The sequence below is a fragment of the Geotrypetes seraphini genome, chromosome 16 (assembly GCF_902459505.1).
Source record: "Geotrypetes seraphini chromosome 16, aGeoSer1.1, whole genome shotgun sequence".
Classification (NCBI taxonomy): domain Eukaryota; kingdom Metazoa; phylum Chordata; class Amphibia; order Gymnophiona; family Dermophiidae; genus Geotrypetes; species Geotrypetes seraphini.
The window spans coordinates 40,894,401-40,913,473 of record NC_047099.1 but is presented as its reverse complement, the minus strand read 5'-3'; the positions used below and the strand labels follow the sequence as shown (position 1 = coordinate 40,913,473).

General features: G+C 49.5%; 1 protein-coding gene across 1 annotated transcript; it reads left to right on the top strand.

The window, feature by feature from the left end:
- Window positions 1-741: 741 nt before the first annotated feature.
- LOC117350611 (ras-related protein Rab-11A-like) lies at window positions 742-16,362 on the top strand. The gene is made up of 5 exons (XM_033925005.1): window positions 742-970; window positions 6,508-6,703; window positions 8,478-8,671; window positions 9,501-9,581; window positions 14,746-16,362. Exons 1-5 carry the CDS (start codon window positions 931-933, stop codon window positions 14,883-14,885), a joined length of 651 nt encoding a protein of 216 aa, XP_033780896.1. The 5' UTR covers window positions 742-930; the 3' UTR covers window positions 14,886-16,362.
- Window positions 16,363-19,073: the final 2,711 nt, after the last annotated feature.

The following is a 19,073-nucleotide window of genomic DNA, read 5'->3' as shown; positions in this document are numbered from 1 at the left end:
TCTCTCTATGCCCTTCATGATCTTGTAAGTCTCTATCATATCCCCTCTAAGTCTCCTCTTCTCCAGGGAAAAGAGACCCAGTTTCTCCAATCTTTCTTTCTCTCTCTCTCTATTTCTGTCTCTCTCTCTTTCTGTCTCCCTTTCTCTCTCTTTCTGTCCCTCTCTACTCTCTCTATGCCTTTCATGATCTTATAAGTCTCTATCATATCCCCTCTAAGTATTGAATATGGTAACTATGTCTTGTAAACCACCAAGAACTTTGGATTGTATGGTATATTCTAGAAGTGAAAATAAATAAATACATTTAATATCATCTCTTGACTTGCCAGCCCTTCCCTGGAGAGGTAAGAGCTAGTGGCTTTTGAAGTCAGTCCTCACAGCTAGGTTTTTCACCAGTGCATGCAAATATCCCTCATGCATATTCAATGTGGCCGGGCAAGGGCTGTTGCACAAGCAGTCTCGTTCTAGCCGCTCCGAGTTCCAATCAAGCTCCTCCCACTGCCCATTCGCCACAGGTAGCTATATAGGCGCTAAGCTCTTAGGGGCAGGGACTCGCCCAAGTCAGTTGCTTGGCGCAGATGCGGAAATAAAATCAAGTGACTAAGTTGCAGCCTGGGACATGAACCCACTTCCTCCAGGGAAGGGGGGGGGTGTCAATGATGTGTTATCCCTCTTCTCGTAGCCCGACTCGGCCAAGGTCACTGCTGAGCCAAGGAACAGGGCGCGGTCCCTTTAAGACCAGCTCTCGCCTTACCTGCGCTTCCAGTCCAGGTGGATGCTGGCCCCGCCCACTGCGGAACCCGCATAGCAAGCCGCCGGCCAATCGGCGGCGGCGGGGTGTGGCCGGGCAGGTGAGGGGGGGCGTGGCGAAGGTGGCAGGAAATACCTGAGCGGTGAGTTCAGCTCGGAGGGGGCCGGGGAATTACAGCCATGAGCAGCAAGGAGGACGAGTACGACTATCTCTTTAAAAGTGAGTACGGGGACTCTCCCGACCCCCATCTACCCCAGCGATTTACCTCTGGACCCCGATCTACCCCGCTGATCCACCCTCCGCGGACCTAGTGTAGCTGCGACATGGAGGATGAGTGCGATTATCTCTTTAAAAGTGAAGAACTCCCCCGACCCCCCCTCTCCGGACCCCGATCTACCCCACCGATTTACCCCTTGCCCCCCCCCCCCCAGTATAGATGCAGGAAAGACGGCTGCGACTCTTCCATGAAGAAACAGTTGATCACCGGACCCACCCTTTAGTCTAGCCCCCATTCTTCCCCCCCCCCACCCCGAACCTCAGCAAAGAAAGCCGGTGTGGTCACCTTCACAAAATAATTGCACCCCCCTTCCCCCCAGTTATCATCTCCGATTCCCCTTTCCTCCTCCCGGGTCCCAACAAAAGCCATTCTCAGCTGCCTACCGACAGGGGGGGGGGGTGTCGGTCTGGCTCCCGGACAAGCTGCCCCCCAGTCTCCAGGGCCCGAGCGAGCTCTTTAAACATCGCTCGGTATTTGGAGACCTACTTTCCGATCGCTGTTACCGACCTCTGTATGGCTTGTTTGCTTTGTATCACCCGGTGCTACTCTCCTGCCCCTGTAAACAGTAGATCTTTCATTAAAAAAAATATATATATTTTTGAGAAACTGAAGTTCCATGTTTGGGATGCAGGGAGAGGAAGGCAAAATCAGGAGTGGGGGGAATAGGCTCCTTCTCTCTGCATGAACTGTCAGGCCTCTAGACCTTCCCTTGAGGTTACTTCTGCAACACCACACCTAGAAGAAAGGCATAATTTGGACATTCCACCTTTTAAATATGAAATTTGGTTTTGTACCAGGGCGATTGCTGAAACCCATTAACCCGGATAAGTGGTCTATTGTCAGCTGTTTGCCCTCCCTCCCCTCCCTCTCTTAGACCGTGGCCTGGTCACACCTGGTGGTCAAGCTGCCCTGTACCAGAGGCAGGACCAGCTCATCAATTGGACGTCTTACTGTGCGAGAAATGCCCCAAATGCTGGGACTTGCTCCAGCCTTACCACACAGGCAGTTTCTACGTGGGTGTGTTGAAATGGCTTGGTTCCTCTTCTCTTAGGGAAGAGCTATTGATTGCATGTATGGGGTAGGGGGGGGGGGCAAGGAAGGACATCCGAAAGCAAAAAGGCACCTCCAGAACCTGGAAAGCTGGAAAGAAATTCGGGTTTTCGAGATTCCGCTGTGGGGTCCTGGAGGACAAGCGCTGTGATCCCCCCCTCCCTTCACTTTGCGCAGGGGTAGGGGGGAGTTTCAAGGAAAAGTATGCGGAGGAAGTCTTACCTGTGACTTTGATATGTGCTACGCTCGGGAAGGGCTGAATCGGTCCTCGTTTTTATCTGCACCAAGGGCCTGAACCTGGGGTTCAGCTTTTCTTAAAAGAAATCGGAGCTACACTTAAAAAAGATTGATTAAAACTTTGGAACTATGAGCAATTTTTACTAAGCCGTGTTAGCGTTTTTAGCGCCTGTTAAACCCGCCCTATGCGGCTGGAACTAACGCCAGCTGGCATCAAGGTCTAGCAAGCGCCATTCCGCGCATTAAAAGCTCCGACGAGGCTTAGTAAAAGGAGCCCTATGAGAAGAACCGCACTGGTGAGACTGGGCCGAGAGGTGGCCGCGTTGTCTTCTGGGAGCACGAAGAACGGGGGATCGCACCCAAGAGAGCCGACTCGGCCTGGTTGTCCACGGGGGGGGGGACGTAGAGAGGGATGCTGGTGAGAGAGATCGGTTCTGGCCCCTAGGCGGTAGGAGGGCGAACCTCCAGGCTGTGCTGTCCACCGTACCAGGCCCGAGGGCAGTTCTGCGAATGTATGACGAGAAGGAGACGGAGCCCAGGTAGAAGGGAATGTGTACGCTGCACGGAGGAATGTACCGGGAAGAGAACGGTGGGTCCTTGACAGAGAATTGTTGGGTCCGAGTGGTGTGAGCCAGGGAAGTGATAGGTTCATCCACCGGTGGGTCTAATCGCGTCGATGGTTTGAAAGTTAACTGAAGGGGCAGCTATGCCAGAGGTGAGGAACAAGTTCCGCCTCTTATCCCCAGCTCGGATGGGGGCGAAGTAGCTCCCAAGTGTGTTCGCAAACAGGTCACAGATCTAAATAGATTACAAAGAATCCAGAATGCCGCTCTTCGCCTGATCTGCGATCCGGAGAAATTTGGACTCAAGGATCTACCATACGAAAAACGGCTTGACAAATTACAGCTATACTCGCTCGAGGAGCGCAGAGAGAGGGGGGACATGATCGAGACGTTCAAGTATCTTACGGGCCGCATCGAGGCGGAGGAAGATATCTTCTTTTTCAAGGGTCCCACGACAACAAGAGGGCATCCGTTGAAAATCAGGGGCGGGAAACTACGAGGTGACACCAGAAAATTCTTTTTCACTGAAAGAGTGGTTGATCGCTGGAATAGTCTTCCACTACAGGTGATTGAGGCCAGCAGCGTGCCTGATTTTAAGGCCAAATGGGATCGGCACATGGGATCTCTTCACAGGGCAAAGGTAGGGGAGGGACATTAAGGTGGGCAGACTAGATGGGCCGTGGGCCCTTATCTGCCGTCTATTTCTATGTTTCTATGTTTCTATGTTTCACACTATTATAAGAGTTTGTCGCTGGCTTTCTCTTGAGGCGAGGGTGACGTTGAAGTTTGGGGAACTCTATGTTATGAAGCTCTTCAGGGACAAATCCCGGGATCCTTAATGGCCCAAATCGCCCCTTACGGATGACTTTTTTTTTTACTTTCCATCGGTAAGAGGATGTATTTGTTTATTTATTATCATTTTATTTTTAAAATTTCCATACCGTTTAAAACGAAACGATTTGCATACATAAAATGTGAAAAAAACCGCGTTCAAAGAATCATGAGAGATTCTGCAATCAACACTACAAAAAAGCATTGGTTAGAAAAAGGCGTCTACAGTTGAGACGTTGAATTTCGTAAGCTCCTATCGTCGGCTTCTTCGTATTTGCAATTTAGAAAATTGTTGGAATCATCGTTGTTTTACCAAATTTATTGGCGATTTTAAAAATCCGGTAATTTAATTTTGTAACTGAAAATTCTTGCTATTTTAACCATAAATTGGGATGCTTTTACCACCGCGCCACTCTAGAAATCAAAATGTAGCAAAAGTGAGCCCTTGTGACATCACTGATGAGGTTGGCTCTTATTGGTGGAATGAGACATTATGATGTCACAATACCAGCTCTGGTTATCAGAGGCTGAAACTTTTCACAATCTGTCTAATGTACCTTGGGGTAATGGGGGATTAAGTGAATTGACCAGGGTCACAAGGAGCAGAGCGGGATTTGAACCCACAACCCCAGGGTGCTGGGACTGTATGAAGTCCACACGCTAGCCACCAGCTTGCAGCTCTGCTTCTACTGTGCTATCCAGGTTGGGTTCATGTGCCCTGAGAAAGGGGCTGGTAAGAATGTAATATATTTGGGGAATCCGTGACTCCTTGGCGGAAGTTCACGCATCTGGGTTTCTAAGCAAAGAGAGTTTAACTTCTCTGTTCATGTATCGTTTCCCCTTTTGGTAATGGCTGCTTGTATCCCAGCTTCGGTTTAGAAAGGTCGTTTGCTTTTTTTGGCTGACCGTGGTTTATGGCTTCTTGCTAGCCACTATAGCAGGGGTGTCAAAGTCCCTCCTCGAGGGCCGCAATCCAGTCGGGTTTTCAGGATTTCCCCAATGAATATGCATGAGATCTATTAGCATACAATGAAAGCAGTGCATGCAAATAGATCTCATGCATATTCATTGGGGAAATCCTGAAAACCCCACTGGATTGCGGCCCCCGAGGAGGGACTTTGACACCCCTGCACTATGGTCTATCTGTTGGGGGGGGGAGGGGAGACTCCTTTGGCCCAGCAAACAGCCTCTGTGTTCTGATAATAGCTGAGGCGTCTCCATTTGTGGCTTGGGCGAGACGCTAAAAACAAAACAGAACCCACAGGCATGATACAGCAGGAACAGACTGAGGATTATCAAAGGGAAAAGCCTTAGGAGCCCCCGAGGACAGGAGCACTATTTCCCCTTCGATATGAGCGAGGCAGATACTTGGCAGCTCCGGGGGCGGGAAAAACTCAGGAAATTCTCTACTGAGGCAGGTGGCTGATGTTGGGAATGGCCACCTCGCCGAAACCCAAGCATGCTCAGGAGGGCCGAGCTGATTGGAGATCCTGCAGGGAGCGCCAGAATGCACAAGGCAGGGAGGGGGGCAGCTGATGGGTAGACTGGAGTATTCTGGTCTGCTGTCAGCTCTTACGCTGTTAAAAATTTTTACCTAATGTATCTGGGCCTCTGCCCTCCTCGGAAATGCAGTGCCGGGCGATATCTAATCAGATGGGACACACAAGTGTATCGAGAGAAACCAGTGGCATCTCACCCCCCCCCCTTTTTCTTTTCAGTAGATCTGGTAATTGCATGTTCTGCCCTCTGGCAGGGGCTGAATTTCTAAGAAACCTTCCTCTTCCCCTGTTTAGCTTGGTGAGAGGGCAAAAGGAGCCCTTGAACGGTCCATATTTACCAGGGAGAAAGGGGAATGTTGCAAATGTCACTAGAATCCCACCCGTGTCACCTCCCTGCACAGCTTCAGTGATTCTCCTGAGGCAAAAGCAGAGTTAGCAGCGCAACGTCCATCTGAGGCGCTGTTCAAATAAGGGCTGGTGCGGAGCCGTGGCCACGCCCCCCAGGACCGCCCGATTCTGCCTCCCCGCCCCCTTCCCGATGCGATTTTGGCGGGAAGTTTTTCAAAACCCGGATTCTGTGCCGGGTTTTGAAAAGCCGTCCGGACCCTGGACATGTCCGGAGAAATCCAGACATCTTGTAACCCAGTCCTTGGGGCAGCCCCGGCCCATTGAGCTTTCAGGATATGCAAAATGAAAATGCACGAGATGGAGGCAGTGCATGCGGACTTGTTTTGCGGATATCCTGAGAACCCGTCTGAGAAGCATTGGATTAGGGAAGCTTTTCGATTGCATATTTGACACAAGAAGAGGGAAGAATTTTGAAATGCTTATTGTTTGGTTTGTAATTTGTTGTACGAGAATTTTTAAAGATGGTGCAGAGTCAAACTTTCTCTTAATCTGGCCTCGTACGCTCCATTCATGAGCTCAATCCATCTCTACGTAACTATAGAATAATATTTGCTAGGCCAGTGTTTCTCAGCTCGGTCCTGGAGGACAGGTTTTCAGGATATCCACAATGAATATGCATGAAAAGAAATTTGCATATAATGGAGGCAGTGCATGCAAATCAAGTTTATGCATATTGATTGTGGATATCCTGAAAACCTAACTGGCAAAGGGGTCCTCCAGGACCGATTTGAGAAACATTAGGCTAGATTGCACTTTTTGTGATTGGAACAGACAGCTGACAACTAGGAGGTTCGGGGTTCAAATCCTTCTCCTCCCACTGATTCTCTTTCCCCCTCTATTGCCTGATAATGACCTGAAATTTTTTTAAGAAGGGCATCTTTTGTTCTTCAGTTGTGCTGATCGGGGACTCCGGGGTCGGCAAAAGTAACCTATTGTCCCGGTTTACACGGAACGAGTTTAACCTGGAAAGCAAGAGTACCATCGGAGTGGAGTTTGCCACCAGGAGCATCCGGGTGGACAACAAAACGGTGAAGGCACAGATCTGGGACACGGCTGGGCAGGAGCGCTATCGCGCCATCACATCGGCGTAAGTCATGAAGCCAGGCTTCCGGTAACTGGGCAGCTGAGAAAAAGATGCCTTCACAGATTCGTAGGACATACATGAAATAGGCAGACGTTGAATGCAGCTAATGAGTGGATTAAAAAGCTTGAAATTAGAATCGAGCTGTCCAAGTGGCACAGTAAGGGGGAAGCGGGAGGCAGACCACCCTGGGCGCCATTATAGTGGGGGCGCTGACACCTCTATGTCACGGTCACGCGGATGCCCTCCTGTCCGTAGGAAAGCCATTTCAAAACCTGGACAAAATCCCGGGGGAATCTGGACGTCTACCAGGAAGTGATGTCAGAGGGAAAGCCAATTTATTAATGCAGTTTAGTAAGAGGGCCCCTATGTGACTCGTGGATCTGCAGGGAATGCTTTAACAGCAGGTGACTTGGGGAGCACTGTGAGATTAAGCAACTTGGAGAGCTGCGGGGAGGGCTATGGGATTAATGACTTGAGGAGCTTGGGGAGCGCTGTGGGATTAAGCGATTTGAGGAGCTCGGGGAGTGCTGTGAGATTAAGCGATTTGGGGAGCTGCGGAGAGCACTGTGAGAGTAAGCAACTTGGGGAGCGCAGTGGGATTAAGTGACTTGGGGAGCGCTGTGGGATTAAGCGACTTGGGGAGCTGTGGGGAGCGCTGTGAGATTAAGCGATTTGAGGAGCTGCAGGAATCACAGTGGGATTAAGTGTCTTGGGGAGCGCAGTGGGATTAAGCGATTTGGGGAACTGCAGGGAGCACATTGGGATTAAGTGACTTGGGGAAGGCAGTGGGATTAAACAATTTGGGGAGCTGCAGAGAGCACAGTGGGATTAAGCGACTTGGGGAGCTGCAGGGAGCGCAGTGGGATTAAGCGACTTGGGGAGCTGCAGGGAGCACAGTGGGATTAAGCGACTTGGGGAGCTGCAGGGAGCACAGTGGGATTAAGCGATTTGGGGAGCTGCAGGGAGCACAGTAGGATTAAGCGATTTGGGAAGCTGCAGGGAGCACAGTGGGATTAAGTGATTTGGGGAGCACTGTGGGATTAAGTGACTTGGGGAGCGGTGTGGGATTAAGTGACTTGGGGAGCTGCAGGGAGCGCAGTGGGATTAAGTGATTTGGGGAGCGCAGTGGGATTAAGTGACTTGGGGAGCTGCAGGGAGCGCAGTGGGATTAAGTGACTTGGGGAGCTGCAGGGAACACAGTGGGATTAAGTGACTTGGGGAGCGCAGTGGGATTAAGTGACTTGGGGAGCGCAGTGGAATTGTGGTTCCAGCCTGTGACTAAAATGAGTCACTCCGTTCTTACTGCCTTGTTTTAGACTGGGGTCCGTAACTTGCCCTGCCTATTTTCCTTATGGAGGCACAGATCAGAGACCCATCAGCATTTTCTCAACTGTCGTGTGAGAGGTAACGCAGTAGATGACGGCAGATAAAGACCTATCCAAACAAGTGTATGATCACGTGTGCATTCTTTGCCATTTTCAGGGCACAGATCGTGGGAGCCTGCCTGGCACAAGGAAATTGGGTCATTAGGGCATAGACAGGGGGTGGGTAAGCAGAGTGGGCAGACTTGATGGGCTGTAGCCCTTTTCTGCCGTCATCTTCTATGTTTCTATGACTTGCCACCTAAGCCTGGCTCAGCTTTTTGTTTTGAATCCATTCTCTTTCGGTAGAATAAATGCATTTATCCCATGCATTTCTTGAATTCTAGCAGTGACATACCCAGAACACACCCATGTATACACTGCATTCCTAATGACGCTCTTCAACCCCCCTGTAGGTACTATCGAGGTGCTGTTGGTGCCCTCCTTGTCTACGATATCGCGAAATACTTGACATACGAGAATGCTGAGCGGTGGCTGAAGGAGCTTCAGGACCACGCTGACGGGAATATCATTATAATGCTGGCGGGCAACAAGAGTGACCTGAGGCACTTGAGGGCTGTTCCCACAGACGAGGCCAAGAGTTTTGCAGGTAGGTGGCGCTCACGGTTAGTGTCCACGGGGCTCGATGTTCCCTCTTAAGCTACGCAGCGGTGCGGCCGCGCACCTTGGAGCAGGAGGCCGCGCAGCCCTTCGGCCCCGCCACGAAGCCGGTGGAGCCGGGACCAACACTTTCTCCCTCGCCCGCCTTCTGCCGCCGCTTTCCCAAGGCGGCGGCAAGTGGAAACAGACCGGCTGCGGAACCTTCCCATACATGCCTGCGCTGCCGGCCCGCCCTCTCCAATGTCGCTTCTTCTTACGGGGCAGAGCGGGCAGATGTGGATATGTATAGGAAGGTCCCGCGGCTGGTTTGTTTTCTCTTCGGGAAAGCAGCGGCAGTGGTGGGGATATTAGAGGTAGACGCTAGAGGACGGGGGGGGGGGGGGAGAAAGAAAGGGGGCAGATGCTGGTGGGAAAGGGGTGGGGGTGGGGTGTAGTTACTGGCAGAATTGGACGTCATAGCTAAACTTTGTTCTTCTGTGGCACGCCCTAGGCAACTGCTGAGTCTTGCCTGATGGTTAAAAGCCGGCTCTGCTCACAGCCCTGGAGGAGAGAGGAGGGGGCGCTCCAGTCATTCCACAGGAGTGGTCCTTAGTGGGGTGGATAACTTTTGTACTGTCCATATTCTGGTTTCAGTTGTTTTTGGTGGGGGGGGGGGTTTAATACTGGGGTGGGGTTCCCCCTTCAGTTCTGCTTCACCGTGTGGGATGTTTTTAGCCTCATGAAATGGTTCACCGAGGGGCTTCCAGGAGCCCTCTCCAATACGTGGCTGTTCGTGGATCTGATTGGAAAAGGTAGCCTAAACTGCTTTGTATCTGCAGAAAAACATGGCCTGTCCTTCATGGAAACCTCGGCACTGGACTCCACCAACGTCGAGACGGCTTTCCACAACATCCTGGCAGGTAAGAGAGTCATCTGCGGGGCAGCTCGGGCGGTGGTTTAGGAGCGGCTGTGCCTGTTTCATCAGCCCAAATGCTGCTGGATTTCTAGGAATTGTCTGTGGGTGGGCGGGGAGAGGGCAGGATGGAGGTTAGAAGGAGACAAGGGCCAGGGTATATATCGGGGCTTGAAACACTGATAATAACCTCAATTTGCCACTCTTTGGGCTGCTCTGCTCTTGACGGGGCCGCCTTGGCTGCTAGAGAGGGTGGCAAAGGGGTGTTTAGCAACCCACCTCTCCTAATGGTTTGTTATAAGTGGAGCTGAGATCTGTCCCCTAGTCACTCGGAGCAGGAAGACAGACAGACAAATTGAGAGAGATTCTCCTCCCAGCCTGAACAAGTGTTTCATTAGAGCCCCCCCTTTTGAGAGAGTGCCGACGGTACGAGCAGAGAGGACGCACTTGAGAGCAAGGTGTCTCCGCTCCATCCTGGGCTGGTGCTTCAGGGTCTTTTTAAGTGAATGAAGCGGGTAGAGCTGGTGGAGGAGGGGGGGGGCCTTAGAGGAAGGTGGCAGTGGGACTGGTGATGGAAGGGAGCCTCGCCAAACATTTGTGGCAGCCAGGTGAGAGAGAGCCAAGTGGGTGTGTAGATGGGGGGAGGGGAACGGAGTAGGAGATGGTTCTCTCAGGGTTGGCGTCTGGATTTGTGAGTTAGTGGGAGAGCAGGAAATATATTTTTCTCCAGGAAACCCCGGAGACATGACTCCCGTTCTGCCTTCGGCCCCACCCCCACTCCATTCCATCCCAAGCCCCGCCCCCACAAAGCCTCCTCTTTTCTTGGAGTAGAAGATGGTTCTCTCAGGGTTGGCGTAGACGATGGCGTCTGGATTTGTGAGTTAGTGGGAGAGCAGGAAATATATTTTTCTCCAGGAAACCCCGGAGACATGACTCCCGTTCTGCCTTCGGCCCCACCCCCACTCCATTCCATCCCAAGCCCCGCCCCCACAAAGCCTCCTCCTTTTCTTCCTGACGAGCTCCGGCCGCGTCTGGAGGGCCCGGAGCATTCGCGGGTGTGTGTGACGTCATTTGCACATGCTCAGAGGCCCTCCAGACGTGGCCGGCGCTCGTTGGGGGCGCGATCCAAAAACCGGGCAAATGCCTGGTTTTGGAAAGTCCGTCCGGGATCCCAGCCAGTCCTCTAAAAAGGACTTCCTGGATGTCTGATAACCTTAGTATCGTGGCAAGAGCTGTTGTCCAGGGTGGGCTTCCACAAGTTCTGACCCTCCTTGCCAAAGAGACAACACAGAGCCCAAAGTCTGCCAGGGAAGGCAGCGCCCACCGTGAGGCCACTTTTCAAGGGCTCGATCCCAGGGCTCCCCGTTTGCCTCATCTTTGCATGTAAAGGTTGCTTTTCAATCCCTCCCGAGCAGCTTCGGAAAGAGCCTCGCTGCATTTTGGCTGCTAAAATGGCTGGCGGTTCGTCTCTTTTGCGTGTGGTAACCTTTCCAAAGCCCCTTTGCAATGCAGCGTCACCTTGCCTGCCAGGGGCTCTGCATGTGTATAAGCTGTATTTCTTCTAGTGATGCAAAATTAATTAGCAAGCTGTAAACAGGGTAAATGGATTACATGCACATTAACCTATGAATTAACACGGTGCCAATTAGCACACATTAAAAAGTCCTTATTAAAATGACTAAACTAAAGCTTAACTTTGTCTAGCAAGTCATCATTCTGAGAAGGCTCGACTCAGTTTACAGCAATTAAATAAACAGGGGATGATTAACAGACGGATATGTATTGGCCGCTCTCTCTCCCACCCACCCCACCAATAACCAAACCACACTCTGCTTATGGATAAACAAACAATTAATTTAACACACTCGCATACCAAAAACAATTTCCCGAACTACACCTTAAACCGTTACCAATAATATTCGGCCCCCGACCCTGCCATGCCTGGGGGGTGGCATGTCCCAACATGTCTGGGGGGTGGCATGTCTGGGGGGGTGGCATGTCCTGATGAGCTCTACCATACCGTAGCTCGGGATAACCGCCAACCCAAGCTCGGCAACCTACCGGACCAGACAAAAAGGGGGTGGGAGGGTGGGCAGGAAAAAGCCGCCTCGGAGGACCCAGGAAGACGGCGAGTCCTCCAAGGTCCCGGCTTTATAAGCTCCGCCTGGCCGTTAGCCCCGCGCCTCGCCTATCAGGAGGCAGCCCCGTGGCAGGAAACTCTCCTACCGCTAAGCTGCCTCCTGCCCTCCTAAACCCGCCCACTCGCACGGTGGCAACGCGGGCCCTCCATCCCCGCGTTACAGCCGCCCATCGAGACGAGGGCTCTCAGGCTCTCCTTTACAAATGATAAATAGAAGATAATAGCAAAATCTCAAAAGAATTAATTTTCAAAATGTTTGGCAAATAGAGTAGTTTTTAAAAGATTTACGGAAAAATTGAAACGAACTGGAACTCCTTAAAAAAAAATAGGGGAGATCATTCCAGAGTTGAGAGAATTTAAAGACCAAAGATTGACTTGAGATCTTGACTCCTTTAATCCCTTTCTTGAGAAGGGATTAAATGACTTTGTGAAACAAGCAACCAAATCTGACAATTGGAGGCGAAGCCCAAACGATTTGAAAATATCTCTCTAATCTCCCCAGTGTCGGTCTGAAAACCCCTGCCGGCGTAGCCCCCCAATCTGACCACTAGATGGTACTGTTGAGTGACGGCTGAGGCCTCGCTCCCGTTTAGCCCGGGGAGTGTAGCCCAGGTTTTCCACTTGACGGTCTGCTCCTCTGGCCTGTTTCTTATTTCAGCATTGTCGGTTTTCCTGTGCTGGAGTTCTATTTTCAGGCAACAGAGCTTTTTTTCTTTATCCACTTTTTTACTTTAAATAATGGCTGTGTTAAATCACAGACTGGCACTTGGAAACTTCCTTGTGCACGCAGCCAAGGGAGAGTTTCTGGCTGGTAATTTTGAGGCTGCTCGGAGCCTCTGCTTTGTGTTGGATGGAGGCCTTGGTCCATCTCTTGCCTTCACTTTATGGGCGGGGGGATGGTGGCTTAGAGATGGGTTATGGGAGGGGTGAACAACCCCGGTCCTCGCTGCCCACAACCAAGTTGAGTTTTCAAGATTTCCACAGAAAATATGCATGAGATTGCTTTGCCTGTACAGTTTCCATGTATGCAAATAGATCTTATGCAAATTTATTGTGGAAATCTTGAAAACCTGGCTGAGTTGTGGCCCTCGATGTCCAGGGTTGCCCACCCCTGTGCTATCTTATAGGGCTGGACCATCTTCTCTAGGCGAGTGCTTCTGAACCCAGGACCATCACAATGAATATGCATGAGATAGATTTGCCTATTCTGGGTATCTGCAACATGCATTTAAGAAAATCCACTGCTTATTCCTAGGATAAGCAACATAAAATCTGATTTACTCCTTGGGATCTTGCCAGGTGCTTGTGGTCTGGGTTAGCCACTGTTGGAAACAGGATACTGGGTTTGATGGACTTTCGGTCTGTCACAGTACGGCAACTCTTATGTACTTCTATGAGCCAAGTCTAGGACAGTCAATCCATTGTGACATCACTGCTGAGGTTGGCTCTTAGGCATTGGTGGAATAAAGCTTTATGACATCACAATCTCAGCTCTGGAATGTTGCTACTCTTTGGGTTTCTGCCATTGTGACATTACTACTGAGGTTGGCTCTTAGGCATTGGTGGAATAAAGCTTTATGACATCACAATCTCAGCTCTGGAATGTTGCTACTCTTTGGGTTCTGCCATTGTGACATCACTGATGAGGTTGGCTCTTAGGCATTGGTGGAATAAAGCTTTATGACATCACAATCTCAGCTCTGGAATGTTGCTACTCTTTGGGTTTCTGCCATTGTGACATTACTACTGAGGTTGGCTCTTAGGCATTGGTGGAATAAAGCTTTATGACATCACAATCTCAGCTCTGGAATGTTGCTACTCTTTGGGTTTCTGCCATTGTGACATCACTGCTGAGGTTGGCTCTTAGGCATTGGTGGAATGAAGCATTATGACATCACAATCTCAGCTCTGGAATGTTGCTACTCTTTGGGTTTCTGCCATTGTGACATTACTACTGAGGTTGGCTCTTAGGCATTGGTGGAATAAAGCTTTATGACATCACAATCTCAGCTCTGGAATGTTGCTACTCTTTGGGTTCTGCCATTGTGACATCACTGATGAGGTTGGCTCTTAGGCATTGGTGGAATAAAGCTTTATGACATCACAATCTCAGCTCTGGAATGTTGCTACTCTTTGGGTTTCTGCCATTGTGACATTACTACTGAGGTTGGCTCTTAGGCATTGGTGGAATAAAGCTTTATGACATCACAATCTCAGCTCTGGAATGTTGCTACTCTTTGGGTTTCTGCCATTGTGACATCACTGCTGAGGTTGGCTCTTAGGCATTGGTGGAATAAAGCTTTATGACATCACAATCTCAGCTCTGGAATGTTGCTACTCTTTGGGTTTCTGCCATTGTGACATTACTACTGAGGTTGGCTCTTAGGCATTGGTGGAATAAAGCTTTATGACATCACAATCTCAGCTCTGGAATGTTGCTACTCTTTGGGTTTCTGCCATTGTGACATCACTGCTGAGGTTGGCTCTTAGGCATTGGTGGAATAAAGCTTTATGACATCACAATCTCAGCTCTGGAATGTTGCTACTCTTTGGGTTTCTGCCATTGTGACATCACTGCTGAGGTTGGCTCTTAGGCATTGGTGGAATGAGGCATTATGACATCACAATCTCAGCTCTGGAATGTTGCTACTCTTTGGGTTTTTGCCAGGTACTTGGGACCTGGATTGACCACTATTGGAAACAGGATTCTGGGCTTGATGGACCTGTGCTCAGTCCCAGTATATTCATTGTGGATATCCTGAAAACTCAGCTGCCTAGGTGTGCCTCTAGGAGAGGGTTCAGAAGCACTGCTCCAGTAGATTAGATTAATTCATTTATAATCCACTTATCTCTAAGCGGCATAGAACCATGATATACAGAAAATAAATCTTAAACCTATCTAAAAACCTCTTTCTCTTAATATTCACGTTTCATCCGTTACACACATTGTTTCAGCCTCAAAAGGTAAAGGGCAGCTGTGTGGACCTTTATGACCTCATCTACCTGTCCCGTCCCTCTTTCTTTCTCGCAGAGATCTACCGGATCGTGTCTCAGAGGCAAATGGCGGGGCAGCAGGACCGAGAATTCGGACCCAGCTCCAGTATCGAACCGATCAAGGTGCTGCCCACCCACCAAGAGCCCAAATCGGTCCAGTGCTGTCAGAACCTATGAACGAGGGGAGGCGGAAACGGCAGCGGCAGAAGGAGCTACGTCTCAAGATGTCTCTTCTCTGAGGATGCAACAGCTTCTCCGTGCGCTGCGTGTCTCGGACTGGAAAGTTTAATATTTAAAAAGTCTTTCCCTCCCCTCCCCCCCCCCCCACCGTTACATAGACACTCCCTGTATCTTTTGCATATTTTTTCCTCTAATTCTAATGATGTGTCAGTCAATCAAATTGCAAAAAATTCTTCCCAGTTGCAAAATTGAAGGTTTAGTAGCAGTAGGAGATTTGTGTTGATTCTCCACCTGTTCCAAGAAAGCCGGGCTAGGTAATTCTGGGGGGTGGAGGTGGCACGCACACTTCTCCCTTGAGGTCGTAGAATCCCCGAGACCCAAGATCCAATTTTGCTACTACCAACTGACCTCCACCCCCTGCATTAAGGTAGGTCTATAGATGTCCCTAATTTTGAACCTGGGCCCAGATGGAAGCAATCCTGGTTTCCCCTCCGCGTGTCAGATAAATGCAGCAGGCAATGTGGGTAGAAAACCAGGACTGGCTCGACCCAAGCCTGATGGCCTGGAATCTTAAACTAACCTCTGGGAACAGCCTGGCTTCATTCTGCATTCCTTCATGTGCTGGAATGAATAGGGAAATCATATTTGCCGATAGAACAACCTGGACACATTGCCCCTCCCCCAGCAAAGTGCATATCTTTTTTTCCCGACCTCCAGGCCACATCTGGAGGGCCTCCAGCATGTGACCTCATCTGCACTTGAAGGCGCTCCAGATGCGGCCGCTCAGGGCTTTCCAAAACCCGGATAAACTGCCGGGTCCAAAAAGAGGATCTGTCTGGGTTATCCCAGACTTCTGGTAACCCTATGAACGATCCATTTATATTTAGGATTACCACATGGGGGGCGGGGATGGGCGAGTCTAGGAGGTCCGGATTTTCCGATTGGAAAATCTGGCAACCCTAAGAGGAAGGGAACAGAAAAACCAGTGGTCAGATAACCAATTTGGTTCACAGTGAGGGCATAGTTGCACTTACCACCTGAAATGTCGTCACACTGGTCCCCCAATTCAGAAATTTAAGAGTCGAAATGGTTTTCCTGGTCTTGTTGCTGCTGGATTTGAAAATCTACTCCTAACAGAAAATAATGTTCATTTTCGTAGCTTGGTCTTCCTTTCTCTAGACGTTTATTTAAATGTTTTATATGTAGTTAACGAGAAGCAATGTGCATTTTCTCTCCGTCTTTCTTTTCTGTGTTCTGTTACTGCAGTGAGAAACTAGAAGTTGAAGCTCAGAATGTTGTCTTGCTTGGTCAGTGGGTTCAAATCACGCAGAACCTGTGTAAATAACGGGTGTAGATAAGGTCACAATTCCATATGAGATAGGCGAACAGGAAAACAAATTGCAGAATGAGAAGATAACGTATCTTATTTTTGAATAATTGAGCAACACTTTCAATAAACATTTACAATTCAGCACTGGCTGTATTTGTGTCTTTTTGGCAAAGATACCACCCGGGCATTTTCTTCAGCATTAGGTTGTGTCCGTTGCAGAAGAATGGAAGACTCTGGGGATGGACATAGGCACTCCGAACCTGTCATTTGTGAGGGTGCTGGTAGTGGGGGGTAGTTTCTGGTGGAGGGTACAGGAACATTTGCTGATGGTAGAGGTGGGGAGGCTTGATCTCCTTCTTAGTTCCTTTACCAGATAGAGGGAGAAAGAGGAGAGACACTGAATCGCCAAAGAGAGGTGCTGAACTTAGAAAGAGAGAGAGATTCAGGAGGTAGACCTGGTTGGGAGGGAGAGACTGACAGGAAGAGGTGCTGGACCCAGGATTTGGAGGGAGATGCTGGACCAGCAGGGCAGGCAGAAGTGAAAGGGAAGGAGAAGAGAGGCCAAGACTGGACTGGACAAGACCTAGAAGGGAGATAGGGCAAAGATATTAGATCATGGGGGACTGGGGCGGACGGAAGAAGGGTAAGGCATATCCTGTTTGTCTGTTGAGATTGTAAGCTCTTTTGAGTAGGGAATGTCTCCTTTGTGACTGTACAGCTCTGTGTACGTCTGGTAGCGCCATAGAAATAATTAATAGTAGGAGAGAGCCTGACTCAGAATTTCCGTTCTGAACTTCTGGCTGCACTAACGCAAAGGTGTGAGATGAGGAAGCTCTCTTTTCTCAGCATCACTGCTCTGGCTGGTACCCTGCTTATCCTTCTGGCTATTTTACAAAAGGCTCCAAGTCATGTTTAGTAGAGCCTTTTGTAAAATATAAGGGGGAACTGAGCATTTCCTGATCTGGACCTCTCCATTCTCCCATCCACAACTTATCTACAATGGACTTTTATTTGGAGCTTCTATAAAACTGATAAAGAGACCTGCAAAACTCACCTATTCCATGGACAAGACCCTTAATGCCCCTCCTCAATGAACCGAAACATCCCCTCTCCCCCTCTACTGTACTACCCCATGACCTACTCGTTCCTTCTCTTTCTAACCTCAACTGCTTCGTTGCTTGCAACTTTGTTCAATTGTTATGAACCGCTTGTAACTTTGATAAACAAATGTGAACCGCCTAGAACTCCCTGGGTATGGCGGTATACAAGACTAAATGTTATTTTTATTATAAAGTTATTATTGTTCTACAGTGCAAGGGTATGTTTCCATCCAGGCCTAAGGAAAGGTTTCACGTTTACTCATGGGACAGACCAGGCTCCTTCAGAGAGAGCAACACAGGGTACAGTGAAAACCTAGCGAGGAGACGGAGAACAGACAAAAATCAACCAAGATAACACTAAGAAATCGAGGTTCCAATTCTTATATAGTCTCTAAACACCAGAATAGCCGTTCTGCATGCTGAGCTAAGAGGTGACGCATGTAACCCCCAAATCCTTTCAGCTCTTCAGCATACTAGGGCCTGGGATAGAAATTTGGGAGCTTGGGCCTACCGTGTTATGGGTATGATTACCAGATTTAACGGAACTAAAATCCGGCCCCCATCCCCCCTCAACCTGCTCACTTATCGGGAGGGCATTGCGCATGGGCTGGTGTGATCCAATGATGTTGCATGCATGCGCGTGATGTCACTGCATTGCACCTGTGCATGGGCAGATGCTGTCCCGACGTCGGCTCTGCGCGTGTGTCCGTGTCGCTCTCGTAGCTTGGATGACGGCGAACCTCCATGCAAATCTTTTGCCTACCGACGCGCTGGAACGTCGATCGCTGTTCCAAAACCAGCCGACAGCGGCTCGCACAGTCTTAATGCCCGTGTTATGCCCGTCCATACCCGAATGGCTATGTGAAAACATCTCCTCCTAACCAACCTTGCCACCTCTGCCTTTACAGCTCAATAAAACACCTGGGTCTCGTTTCCATTAGCTTGCTAAATGTCAAAGAGCACGAAAAAAAGAGAGCGAGAATCAACTCTCTCCCTCAATCATCCATAGTTTGTTTTTTAGGTTCCAATATGGATTCTAAACGTCCCTTAGAGTAGATGAAAGATTTTGTATATAAATCTGGGGCTTCAGTTTAGCACATTCGCCACTGGGTGGCACCAGCAGCATGGCTTTCATCATTTTCGGATGATTTGTAGGCTTTTGGGATCTTTAACTCATCAAGTTGCCAGGATTTGAACCCAAGCCAATGGCACTTAAAACGCACATACCTCTGGGCAATCCGTGAGAGGACCCCGGGACCAGTGTGCCCTCCATAATTCAAGAAAGCGTGGGACAAGCAAGTGAGATCGGCCATTTTGGCTTTTATCTGCCGTCATATTTCTCTGTTTCCACTTAAGAACATAAGAACAGCCTTACTGGGTCAGACCAAAGGTCCATCAAGCCCGGTAGCCCATTCTCACGGTGGCCAATCCAGGTCCCTAGTACCTGGCCAAAACCCAAAGAATAGCAACATTCTGGAGCTGAGATTGTGATGTCATAAAGCCTCATTCCACCAATGCCTAAGAGCCAAACTCATCAGTGATGTCACAATGGTTTGATTGGCCTATACTCAGCTCTCATAAAACTGAAGGTCCATCAATCCCAGTATCCTGGCCAAACTATAAGAATAGCTTTACTGGGTCAGACCATCAAGTCCAGAAGCCCGTTCTCATGGTGGCCAATCCAGGTCCCTAGTACCTGGCCAAAACCCAAAGAATAGCAACATTCTGGAGCTGAGATTGTGATGTCATAAAGCC

Coding starts and splice junctions, on each gene's coding strand:
- LOC117350611 (XM_033925005.1), top strand. CDS start 931: ATGAGCAGCAAGGAGGACGAGTACGACTATCTCTTTAAAA. Junction 8,672..9,500: donor CGAGGCCAAGAGTTTTGCAG/GTAGGTGGCGCT, acceptor TTGTATCTGCAG/AAAAACATGGCCTGTCCTTC. Junction 9,582..14,745: donor TTTCCACAACATCCTGGCAG/GTAAGAGAGTCA, acceptor TCTTTCTCGCAG/AGATCTACCGGATCGTGTCT.